The sequence below is a fragment of the Odocoileus virginianus genome, chromosome 13 (genome assembly GCF_023699985.2).
Source record: "Odocoileus virginianus isolate 20LAN1187 ecotype Illinois chromosome 13, Ovbor_1.2, whole genome shotgun sequence".
Taxonomy (NCBI): domain Eukaryota; kingdom Metazoa; phylum Chordata; class Mammalia; order Artiodactyla; family Cervidae; genus Odocoileus; species Odocoileus virginianus.
Genome location: NC_069686.1, coordinates 38,577,559 through 38,590,082, shown reverse-complemented (window position 1 = coordinate 38,590,082; position 12,524 = coordinate 38,577,559). Strand labels below are relative to the sequence as shown.

Genomic DNA, 12,524 nt, shown 5'->3' with positions numbered 1-12,524 from the left:
GTCTGACTCTGCTACCCCATGAATCGCAGCACGCCAGGCCTCCCTGTCCATCACCAACTCCTGGAGTTTACTCAAACTCATGTCCATTGAGTCGGTGATGCCATCCAGCCATCTCATCCTCTGTCATCCCCTTCTCCTCTTGCCCCCAATCCCTCCCAGCATCAGGATCTTTTCCAATGAGTCAACTCTTCGCATGAGGTGGCCAAATTACTGGAGTTTCAGCTTCAGCATCAGTCCTTCAATGAACACCGAGGACTGATCTCCTTTAGGATGGACTGGTTGGATCTCCTTGCAGTCCAAGGGACTCTCGAGTCTTCTCCAACACCACAGTTCAAAAGCATCAATTCTTCGGCACTCAGCTTTCTTCACAGTCCATCACTCACATCCATACATGACCACTAGAAAAACCATAACCTTGACCAGACAGACCTTTGGTGGCAAAGTAATGTCTCTGCTTTTTAACATGCTATTTAGGTTGGTCATAACTTCCCTTCCAAGGAGTAATCATCTTTTAATTTCATGGCTGCAGTCACCATCCGCAGTGATTCTGGAGCCCAAAAAAATAAAGTCTGACACTGTTCCCACTGTTTCCCCATTTATTTCCCATGAGGTGATGGGAACAGATGCCATGATCTTAGTTTTCTGAATGTTGAACTTTAAGCCAACTTTTTCACTCTCCTCTTCCACTTTCAGTTCAGTTCAGTTCAGTCGCTCAGTCGTGTCCGACTCTTTGCATCCCCATGAATTGCAGCATGCCAAGCCTCCCTGTCCATCACAAACTCCCGGAGTTTACTCAAACTCATGCCCATCGAGTCGGTGATGCCATCCAGCCATCTCATCCTCTGTCATCCCCTTCTCCTCTTTCACTTTACTTCATGGCAAATAGAAGGAGGAATAGTGGAAGTAGTAACAGACTTCCTCTTCTTGGGCTCCAAAATCACTGCGAATGGTGACTGCAGCCATGAAATCAGAAGTTGATTGATTGCTTCTTGGCAGCAGAGTGATGACAGACTTAGACAGTGTGCTGAAAAGCAGAAACATTACTCTGCAGACAAATATCTGTGTAGTCAAGGCTATGGTTTTCCCAGTGGTCACATACGGTTGTGAGAGCTGGACTGTAAAGAAGGCAGAATGCCAAAAAATTGATGTCTTCAAACTGTGTTGCTTGAGAAGACTCCTGATAGTCTCTTGGACAGCAAGGGGATCAAACCTGTCAGTCTTACAGGAGATCAACCCTGAATATTCACTGGAAGGACTGATAGTGATGCTGAGACTCCAATATTTTAGTCATCTGATGAGAACAGACTATTCTTTGGGAAAGTCCCTTATGCTGGGAAAGATTGAAGGCAGAAGAAGAGGGTGTCAGAGGATGAGATGGCTGGACGTCATCACTGATGCAATGAACATGAACTTGGGCAAACTCTAGGAAATGGTGAGGGACAGGGAGGCCTGGCTTGCTGCAGTCCATGGGGTCGCAAAGAGTCAGACAAAACTAGGTGACTGAACAATGACAACAAGTAGTACAATGCTCTGTTTACAGCATGGAGAGTGTTGTTTCTGGAAAAATTTTATCAGAAGGCATTAAGTGAAAGTTTTGGTAAATAGTCATAAATTAAAAGATACTCTTGAATGAAAAGTATATAATAATTTTCAAAACCTAATATGTATGCAAGTTGTGAGATCAATACATTAATAATGAAAGTCATAAAGATAAAAATTGTCCATTTTAAACTAATCCTCATTGTAAATAAACATTAAAGACTTAACCTGTCATCTGAATCAGTACCTAATGTATAGACTTAAATTTGATCAGTAATCATGTAATACTGACTTCTGTCACCCAAAGAGTAGTAACACTGAGAGCACTACCCAGTCACCAGCTGGAAGGCCTGCAAGGCACTTTTCTGCCACCTAAACTCTATTTCCTAAGTTCCGCATCCTTATCAGTCCACCTTGGCTCTTCACTAGAATTTGAGCTTGGCCACGCTGATCTATCTTTAAAGAAACACATCAATGAGGGGAAAACAAGAGAGACTTGTTTTTACAGAGGGACAACTTGGTCCTAGAGCTGCAAGATTAAAGGGAAGAACTTGTTAGCCCAAACTTTCATAGACTTAGTGACTTTCTGGTTTGACCTCCAACACATTCCTAAATTTCAGTTTTTCTCCAACCAGCTTTCAAAATAGATCTTCTGGTTCAAAATGATAATGATTACTTTTATGCAGTTTTCTTGTCCTTTCTTACCTACTCTTTTTTAAGAATATCATTTTTCTCATCCTTTCTCTGCTCTCGGTTGTCAAAATACTTTTGTTTTTCTATGAAAAACTGTATTTTTCTGAGAAATATTTTGGTTCAAAAGAAAGAGCGATAGTGTTAAAGGCTATAATTTAGTAGCTAACATAATATTGACAAAGAAAATGCTTTTCCTTAGTAGGAAAATATTATCCTGTGAAGGACAGTGAGACTATAAATTATGCCTTTTTTTCATGTAATATGTGTAGTCAGAATTATTTCCTGATGTTTTTTTAAACTATTTTTACAGTCCCAGTGGGTCTTTGTTATCTTGCTTGGAGCAGGTTAAAACATACCTGCTTACTGACGGAACATGCAAGTGTGGCTTGGAATGTCCTCTTATTCTTCCCAAGGTAACCATTTCGCAATAGATGTATCAGCAATTTTTTATTTTTTAGGTGTTTCATATATTTGCTTTTCTCATTTGGCATTTCATTTTTATATTACTTCTCCAATCATATATGCATTTTAAAGTCTTAAGTTAGATACCTTTTGCATGCATTTTGGAATGCTTAAAAATTGTGGAAAATAGTTCAAGTCCAAGAGTCATTTTCAAAGGTGACAAACCTATATTCATATTAAATATTTCATCAAAATATCTTTTGCAAAAAAAAAAAAAACCTCTTTTGCATCTTTTTCTTAGAGCTATACCCATGCTCACTCTTAATAGTGCAGTATTTTCCTTCCTTAATGCTCAGTCCGCAATGTTATTTTTAGCACCGGTGTTGATAAATCTGCCACAAATATTTTTAAAATCACAAAGCTGAATCTTTCTAGCCAAAAGTGAAACTGTTTTACTCTTTTGCAAGGTAAAAAGCAAAATCATTTTAAATGATTATAAATATATACTATAGACGCAGGTCATTATTCTCTGAATACCTGCAATAGTGCTAATCTTAGAACTAAAAGATCAATAGACAAATTTTTCTTTTTTATTTGTGTCACCTCTTTCAAGAAAAAGCACTTGAAACAGCTTATATGTATATATACAATAAATATTTTTTAAATAGAGTATTAGATTTTTTTAAATCAGTAAAAAGGTAATATTAATATACCAATAAAATAAAGCCAAAGGAAAAATTATTATGTAGCAGTGTCAGATTTTAGGGGTTTTAACTGTATTTTATATGTTTTTTGTACTATTTAACAGCAGGAAGAATCTAAAATTGGGAACATTATCAGATACTATACTTTTTTCCATGTATTTATCTTGGCTGTCATAGAATTAGAATAATTTTCATTATTTTCCCTGCCACTAAAAACTGTAAGTTCAGCAGAAGGTATTTATTACATTATATATAAAGTTGCTTGTCTTAAATTTAAAAACTTGAGAAAGTTTTCTTCAGATATATGGGTTAATCTATGCAGAACTTCTTTTTTTTAACAAGGGGATCTTTTTACTTAATATTTTTACAGACATATTTTAAACAAAGGCTGTGCTTTTTCCAGGTGTTTAATTTTGATCCTGGAGCTGCTGTGAAACAAAGAACTGCAGAAGATGTTAAAGCAGATGAAGATGTCACAAAGCTATGCATACATAAAAGAAAAATCATTGCAGTGGCCACACTTCATAAAAGCATGGAAACCCCACACCCTTCTCTGGTGCTCACCAGTCCCGGAGGAGGAACAAGTATGTAATATGGTGAAGGGTTTAGGAATTTTCCTCCCCCACTTCTCTCCTGGAGAAGGAGTCACCAGAAACCACTTTGCCAAGCATTTTCCGAGTCCACTTTTCAACCACACACAATGCATTTAAAATTATGTATGGTTTATCTTTTCACTACAATTGATAATTAGTTCTGAAAAATTCCCATGAAGTTACCTTCCAAAATCCCCTATCCAAGTCATTTAGTTAAATGAGCAGAATAAACACCGAATAGCACCTACAAATACTATGAAGGTACATAGAGCTGAGCTAACAAAAGGGAAAGTGTCATTGGTTTTTAAGAAACAAATGTAGCCTTTTTCCTAGGGCTGAATTGGAATATATAGTATCAGTCCACAAATGCAGCTAGCAATGTTGTCAAGAACTAGCAGTATTATTCTTTGAGTCATTTAATAGCTGTATATTGAATACCTACTAACAGATATCATCTTGTCAGTAACTTTTTCCACCTCCATCCAACACATGCATGCACACATGCTTTCAGTTTTTAAAAATTTCAAAGCTGCAGAAAAATTACATAAACAATTCATTGAATACCCTAGACTTACCAATTAATATTTTGTTTCAGGAGCTACGGATATTGTGACTGTTCACCCATAAGTATTTCAACACAATGGATGTTCTCTTACATAAAACCACAGTCTAATTATCACATTCAGGAAATTTAAAACTGATATAATAGTATTATCTAATGTGCAATCTATATTCAGGTTTCTCCAGTTGTCCTAATAATATTCTTATTGCTTTTGTCAGCCCAATCTCTTTTTTTAATGTAGAATGCAAAGATGATGCAACTGTAATTAGTTGTTTTATTCCCTTAATCTACACTAATTCCTCAATCTTTTTAAATCTTTCATGACACTGATATTTTTTAAGAGTCTAGGCCAGTTTTATAGATGTTCCTCAATTTGGATTTGCCTGATTGCTTCCTTATATTTTTATTCAAGTTAAACACAGTTTGGTAGGAATACGGCATAGGTGGTATTATGTCTTCATTAGGAAACACATAATGGCAGTTTATCCCATATTGATGACATCAAGTTTGATTGCTTGGTTTAAGTTATGTCCATTACTGAGGTACCTTTTCCCTTTATTATTCATATGTAATTTGTGGAATTATACTTTGAGACTGAGGAACTTTTCTTCATAAGGGCTAGAATATGAACTCTCCAAAATATTACAGTTAACACTTGAATAGTAATTCTGGATAAACTATGGCTAAACACCAAAGCATTTGTTTGTGAAAGATAAGTAACATTGCTCTGCATTGTTAAAAAAATAGGGATGAGGAGTGTAACCTGCAGTAATCAGAAAGCTTTATTGTAGAACTCAGATTTGAACCAGCCCTGGGAAATAGTAGGATTTAGACATATAAGGAAAATAAAATTATTGTCCAGAACGACTATCGAATAGTTTAGGAATGAGGTGGAGACTAATGTGACACAAGTGGAAAATTAAACCTGTATAAGTGAATTGGGGCCAAATTATTGATAGCTTTAGATCAAAGAGAAGCAGTGTTGATACCATACAGGTCACTCCTAGAACTCTGTGAAGAGGGCAGGGAGAGACAAATATGGCAATTATTAGCAGAGAGCTCCTCTTCAGTAACCCTATTACCTTTAAACTAACCTTTAAACTTTAACAGGAATGATCAGAAAAATTGCTCCACTAAGGTATGTAAGAAAAAAATATTTTAGTGAATTTTTCTTTTTCTTTTAACAAGCTACATTTTTTAAATTAAAAGGTATTACAACAATTTAGAAACATTTAATAGTAATAAGCTATTTAAAATTTACCATTTTCCTGCCACCTTGATGTAAGTATGTTTTCATTTTTGCACCGTACCTTGCACATGTGTTTGCATGTACTCATATCTACTGCTGCTCTCACTCCACATCATAGCAGTTTCAGCCCTGCCTACAGAGTCTGCCTTGTTGCCTTTTTAATGACTGAAGCTGAATCTTTTTTTTTTTTTACTTTACAATATTGGATTGGTTTTGCCATACATTGACATGAATCTGCCATGGGTGTACATGTGTCCCCCATCCTGAATCCACCTCCCACCTCCCTCCCCATCCCATCCCTCTGGGTCATCCTAGTGCACCAGCCCCAAGCGCCCTGTATCATGCATCGAACCTGGACTGGCAATTCATTTCACATATGATAATTTACATGTTTCAATGCCATTCTCCCATATCATCCCACCCTGCTGTCTTCCACAGAGTCCAAAAGACTGTTCAATACATCTGTGTCTCTTTTGCTGTCTTGCATATAGGGTTATCGTTACTGTCTTTCTAAATTCCATATATATGTGTTAGTATACTGTAATGGTCTTTATCTTTCTGGCTTACTTCACTCTGTATAATAGGCTCCAGTTTCATCCACCTCATTAGAACTGATTCAAATGTATTCTTTTTAATAGCTGAGTAATATTCCATTGTGTATATGTACCACAGCTTTCTTATCCATTCATCTGCTGATGGACATCTAGGTTGCTTCCATGTTCTGGCTATTATAAACAGTGCCGCGATGAACATTGGGGTACACGTGTCTCTTTCAATTCTGATTTCCTCAGTGTGTATGCCTAGGAGTGGGATTGCTGGGTCATATGGTAGTTCTATTTCCAGTTTTTTTGAGGAATCTCCACACTGTTCTCCATAGTGGCTGTACTAGTTGGCATTCCCACCAACAGTGTAAGAGGGTTCCCTTTTCTCCACACCCTCTCCAGCATTTCTTGCTTGTAGACTTTTGGATAGCAGCCATTCTGACGGACATGAAGTGGTACCTTATCGTGGTTTTGATTTGCATTTCTCTGATAATGAGTGATGTTGAGCATCTTTTCATGTGTTTGTTAGCCATCTGTATGTCATCTTCGGAGAAATGTCTGTTTAGTTGTTTGGCCCACTTTTTGATTGGGTCTTTTATTTTTCTGTAATTGAGCTTCAGGAGTTGCTTGTATGTTTTGGAGATTAATTCTTTGTCCATTGCTTCATTTGCTATTATTTTCTCCCGTTCTGAAGGCTGTCTTTTCACCTTAGAAGCAGAATCTTGATCTAGGTCCCTTGTCATATTCTATACATTCTAGTTTCATTAATGAGGTTAAAGATAAACATTTAATTAAATTAGTATAGGTATATAAGGTATATCTCCATCTCCTTTTAAAACTATATACTTGATTGGATTAATTTCTACTCTTTTACCAGCTTGAGACATAGCATTTATTTCAATTTTTTAATTTTAAACTATATTAAAAGGTCAGGATTTAAATAATTAAGGATTAAGGCTCAGTAGTTTTCACCTCTCTTTGTTTTACATGCATAAACATGTAACTTATCTCTTTCAAAAAGTCTATTTGATATACAGGAAAGCACTTGTTGGGTGCCCAGCATTTATATTTCCCAACTCTCGTAATACTTTATTTCCCTACTGCCACATAACAGCAGCATGACTTATTTGTTTAGTATTCCTGTTATTTTTAAAATTATAACTATTTTTCCCCAGTAGGGAAGAAATCCTTTCTAAACATCATCTCCTTTCTAAATTCTGTTGAATATAAAAATGCCAGTGTCTATATTTCTTATCATTGAACTATAGATGGCTATATAAATAAACAAGAAAAGACACAATTTGGTGGTTTTATTACCAAAGAGGACACAGTCAATCCTGTAATGATGTTAGTGATGTTAATAGAGACAACTCTGTTCTCACTGAATGCCATGCTTAGTGCCCCAAACATTTTCATGTGTTATTTTCTTGATTATGAACTTTAAAACTTTCTTTGACAAAAAAGTGATTTCAGTTGAATTTATCTACTGCCATTCTCTTATATGATTGTTTCTCTTAATTTTCATGTATTGTCCAGAAATCACTCTTTCAAAGAATCTCTACCATCCCAGAAACAAAAAGCCCACACCTCCCAAGAAAAAATACATATGTTCACTGCATTCTTTTACTTCTTAATTGTAACCTATCAACACTTCTGTTTATCCAGGTTGAAAACCACTGTCTCAGAAATTGTTACGTTATGATTCAACCTGTATAGTACCCAGCAGGTAGAAGTATATTTATCTTGAAGTGAAGTGAAGTCGCTCAGTCGTGTCCGACTCTTTGCGACCCCTTGGATTGTAGCCTACCACGTTCCTGGGATTTTCCATGAGATTCTCCAGGCAAGAGTACTGGAGTGGGTTGCCATTTCCTTCTCCAGGGGATCTTCCCAACCCAGGGATCGAACCTGGGTCTCCCTCATTGTAGGCAGATGCTTTGCCATCTGAGCCACCAGGGAAGTCCCCCAATATTTATCTTAAATGTGTAATTATCCATTCAAGTAAATATATCTCCAATTGCAAATGAATCCGAGTATACTTGCTGATATGCTGTAGGTCTCAGACTTGGGATGGTCAGTATATAATGTGAACAGTACCACTCCCTTGTCCTGTGCCTCTAATAGAATCATTGGCATTTTCTCATGCAGCCCAGCTAGAGCTCGGCATCCTTTTCATCACAGTTCTGTAAGCAGCCACCACCAGTTGATGAGAATTGGCATATGAAGTTAATTTTATTTGCCACCCCTGTTTTAGAAGTCACAACTTTATAAAATAGTTAAACATCTTTAGGGACTAAAAAAACTTAAAACTCGAATTCTGACATAATTGAATGAAAATTCTGTGTGATGAACCAGCCTGCTTTTGTTGCCTGTATTCTGTCTGATCTCCGTAAGAATTGAAAGGATTCCAAAAAACCAGCAAGGGAGCAATGCACTCTAAAAAGAGAATATTCAATTGGAACCCAATACTGAAGATGGTCGCACTCTGACTAAATTTTGCATAAGAATTCTATCCTAAGAAAAGAATTGCAATCTTTTACCAGAGTTGCTTGATGAAGGCTGTTTTACAACAATGACTGATTAAGGGTAAAGTAATTGAAGTGTTGCAGTATTACCTACTTGATGTGAAGTTAGCATGTTTGTTTTAACTCCACTGTATTTACTGTTGTTACCACTCCCTTTATAAAAGATTCAGAGTCCTGTGTACTTAATTCACAAAAATTAAGACTCTTTTACTGTCACAGTGAAAATGTTGAGATAAGAAAGAGTTTTTGTAGCTGTCTTGTGGAGGTTTATAGAAACATTTATAAGGTAACAAATTTTCTGGTGAAAAGGCAGTTCATTTAAATCATCCAAGAGAATAGTATGCCAGACAGATTACAACTTTCTCTTGTAACTATATTCTTTAAAAAATTCAAATCCAAATGATAATAACATTATCATTTCCATCTGGGCTGTCAATCTTGATTTTACATATGATAAACATTATTAGAATGTCTGTATGTACAGATTCAGAGCCCCATCCTTTCTCAACAGATAGGAGGTAAACAAGCATAATGAGCAGTTATTGAGAACCTTTGGTCAACTAAGGGAAAATACTGTGCATTTTTTTCAGTCAAAATTTATTGTAGAATACAAACCTTTTTTTTTAAATTGCAGAGTCACTGTTTCTATTTGCAAATTTCTTTTTCCAGATGCGCTTCCTTCCTCATTTTCTCCTTTCCTTCCCTTCCTCCACTCTTACGCAAAAGGGTTGAGACTACTAACATCTTTTTTCTCTCTCTCTCTTTCACATCAGATGCAACTCCAGTAGTACCTTCACGGGCAGCAACTCCAAGATCTGTAAGAAATAAGTCACATGAAGGAATTACAAATTCTGTAATGCCTGAATGTAAGAATCCTTTCAAGTTAATGATTGGATCATCAAACGCCATGGGAAGGCTATATGTACAAGAACTGCCTGGAAGCCAGCAACAAGAACTCCACCCTGTCTACCCCCGGCAGAGATTGGGCAGCAATGAGCATGGACAGAAGTCTCCATTCCGTGGCAGCCATGGAGGCCTGCCCAGCCCCGCATCGTCAGGTTCCCAGATATATGGAGACGGCTCGATCTCGCCAAGGACTGACCCACTTGGAAGCCCTGATGTCTTCACAAGAAATAATCCTGGTTTTCACGGAGCTCCCAATTCTAGTCCTATTCACCTGAATAGGACTCCTCTTTCTCCACCTTCAGTAATGCTACATGGTTCTCCTGTACAGTCATCCTGTGCAATGGCTGGAAGGACTAATATACCTCTTTCCCCAACCTTGACTACAAAGAGTCCAGTAATGAAAAAACCAATGTGTAATTTTTCAACTAATATGGAAATACCACGAGCAATGTTCCACCACAAACCGCCCCAAGGCCCACCTCCCCCTCCTCCACCTTCTTGTGCTCTTCAGAAAAAGCCATTAACATCTGAGAAAGATCCACTTGGCATTCTTGACCCTATTCCTAGTAAACCAGTGAATCAGAACCCTGTTATCATTAATCCAACTAGTTTCCATTCAAATGTCCACTCTCAGGTACCTGTGATGAATGTAAGCATGCCTCCTGCTGTTGTTCCTTTGCCAAGTAATCTCCCTTTGCCAACCGTAAAACCTGGTCATATGAATCATGGGAGTCATGTACAAAGAGTTCAGCATTCAGCTTCAACCTCCCTGTCCCCTTCTCCAGTGACATCCCCAGTGCACATGATGGGGACTGGAATTGGAAGGATTGAGGCATCGCCCCAAAGATCACGCTCATCTTCCACATCATCAGAACACGGAAATTTCATGATGCCACCTCTAGGACCCCAGGCCAATTGCAGTGGTATTAAGGTTCCGCCCAGGTCACCAAGGTCAACAATAGGGTCCCCAAGGCCATCAATGCCATCAAGCCCTTCTACCAAGTCCGATGGACATCATCAGTTCAAGGATATCCCTAACCCATTAATTGCTGGAATGAGTAATGTACTAAATACCCCAAGCAGTGCAGCTTTTCCTACTGCATCTGCCGGAAGTGGTTCTGTAAAGAGTCAGCCTGGTTTGCTGGGAATGCCTTTAAATCAGATCTTGAACCAGCACAATGCTGCCTCCTTTCCAGCAAGTAGTTTACTCTCAGCAGCAGCCAAAGCACAGCTAGCAAATCAAAACAAACTTGCTGGTAACAACAGTAGCAGCAGTAGCAATTCTGGAGCTGTTGCTGGCAGTGGCAACACTGAAGGACATAGCACTTTAAACACCATGTTCCCTCCTACTGCCAACATGCTTCTCCCGTCAGGTGAAGGGCAAAGTGGTCGAGCAGCACTAAGAGATAAGCTGATGTCTCAGCAAAAAGACTCATTGCGGAAAAGAAAACAGCCACCTACCACAGTGTTGAGTTTGCTCAGACAGTCTCAAATGGATAGTTCTGCAGTTCCTAAACCTGGACCCGACTTGCTAAGGAAGCAGGGTCCGGGGTCGTTTCCCATCAGTTCAATGTCTCAGTTACTACAGTCTATGAGTTGTCAAAGCTCTCACTTGAGTAGCAATAGTACTCCGGGTTGTGGGGGCTCAAATACTGCTTTGCCTTGCTCTGCTAACCAGCTGCATTTCACAGATCCCAGTATGAACTCCAGTGCTCTTCAGAATTCACTGACGCAGAGCATACCTTTAAGAGGGGAAGCCGTGCACTGCCACAATGCAAACACTAACTTTGTTCACAGTAACAGCCCAGTCCCAAACCACCACCTTACAGGCTTAATCAATCAGATTCAGGCTAGCGGGAGCTGTGGGATGCTCAGTCAGTCGGGCATGGCTTTAGGAAACTCATTACATCCCAATCCACCTCAGTCAAGAATTTCAACGTCCTCCACTCCAGTGATACCAAACAGCATTGTTAGCAGCTATAATCAAACAAGTTCTGAAGCAGGTATGGTTTTATTAGAAAAAAGTACCCCAAGGTACTAAACTTTTATACGTTTTTTTAAAATTTGTACCAAAATATTTATTATGATAAGAAATGATCCTTTCCCCGATGTGAAATTCTCACCATTTCTTTAGTATTTATAATTTTATTTACAGAATGCTAGGGATTTGTCTCTTAGAAAAAAAAATAACCACCAAGAGGATTCCGTGTGTTTCCGTTATTCGTTGTCAATCTGTCGTTTTGAATTTCATTCGGCTTTCAGTTGGTTCAATAACCGTTGGACTCCAAACTACGAAAGAAGCCATAGAAGGCAGGATTTCCTGGTTCATGAGACATGTACTTGGTCAATGCCAATATAAAAGCCGTTTCCCCTAGTTTGTGTTTGTATTCAGGTAAATGAAGCTCACCTTGGAAAATCCAAAAAAGGGGCAAAAATAAATGGATATTTTTTGTTCTTGCTGCTGACCGGAAATAGGTGAATGAATAGGAAGAGTTAACTAGAAGTTGTATGAAGTAGAAAGCTGTCTTCTAATGTGTTTTCTTATCCTAGTTTGCTATCCTTTATTACTATTTGTTTGAAAAAATTCAAAAATGGATATTGGCTACTTCCTTTTTTAAAAAGGTAATAATTTAAGTTTTCTAATAAAAAAGGCTTGAAAACCTGATTTCCAGAATTTTTGATCTTGAAATTATTTTGCAGTTTTCTTGTAGAACTAAATCATTATTTTTACCATTGACATTATTGTATCTCATTATCTGCTATTAATGGAGACAGATTTATTTGAAAGTAGACACATTAGAAAGAACTGTAT

At 37.8% G+C, this 12,524-nt stretch overlaps 1 protein-coding gene across 9 annotated transcripts in view; it reads left to right on the top strand.

The window, feature by feature from the left end:
* The window catches only part of MBD5 (methyl-CpG binding domain protein 5), a 470,032-nt gene that overhangs the window by 410,688 nt on the left and 46,820 nt on the right, over positions 1-12,524 (top strand). For all 9 annotated transcript variants that reach the window (XR_011490988.1, XM_070476233.1, XM_070476235.1 and 6 more), the window contains 3 exons: positions 2,543-2,645; positions 3,742-3,922; positions 9,580-11,715. Coding sequence is in view for 8 of the 9 variants with exons in the window: in XM_070476233.1 (XP_070332334.1) it covers positions 2,543-2,645; positions 3,742-3,922; positions 9,580-11,715 (2,420 nt within the window). In the remaining variant the exon portion in view is untranslated. The remainder of the gene's footprint in view (positions 1-2,542; positions 2,646-3,741; positions 3,923-9,579; positions 11,716-12,524) is intronic.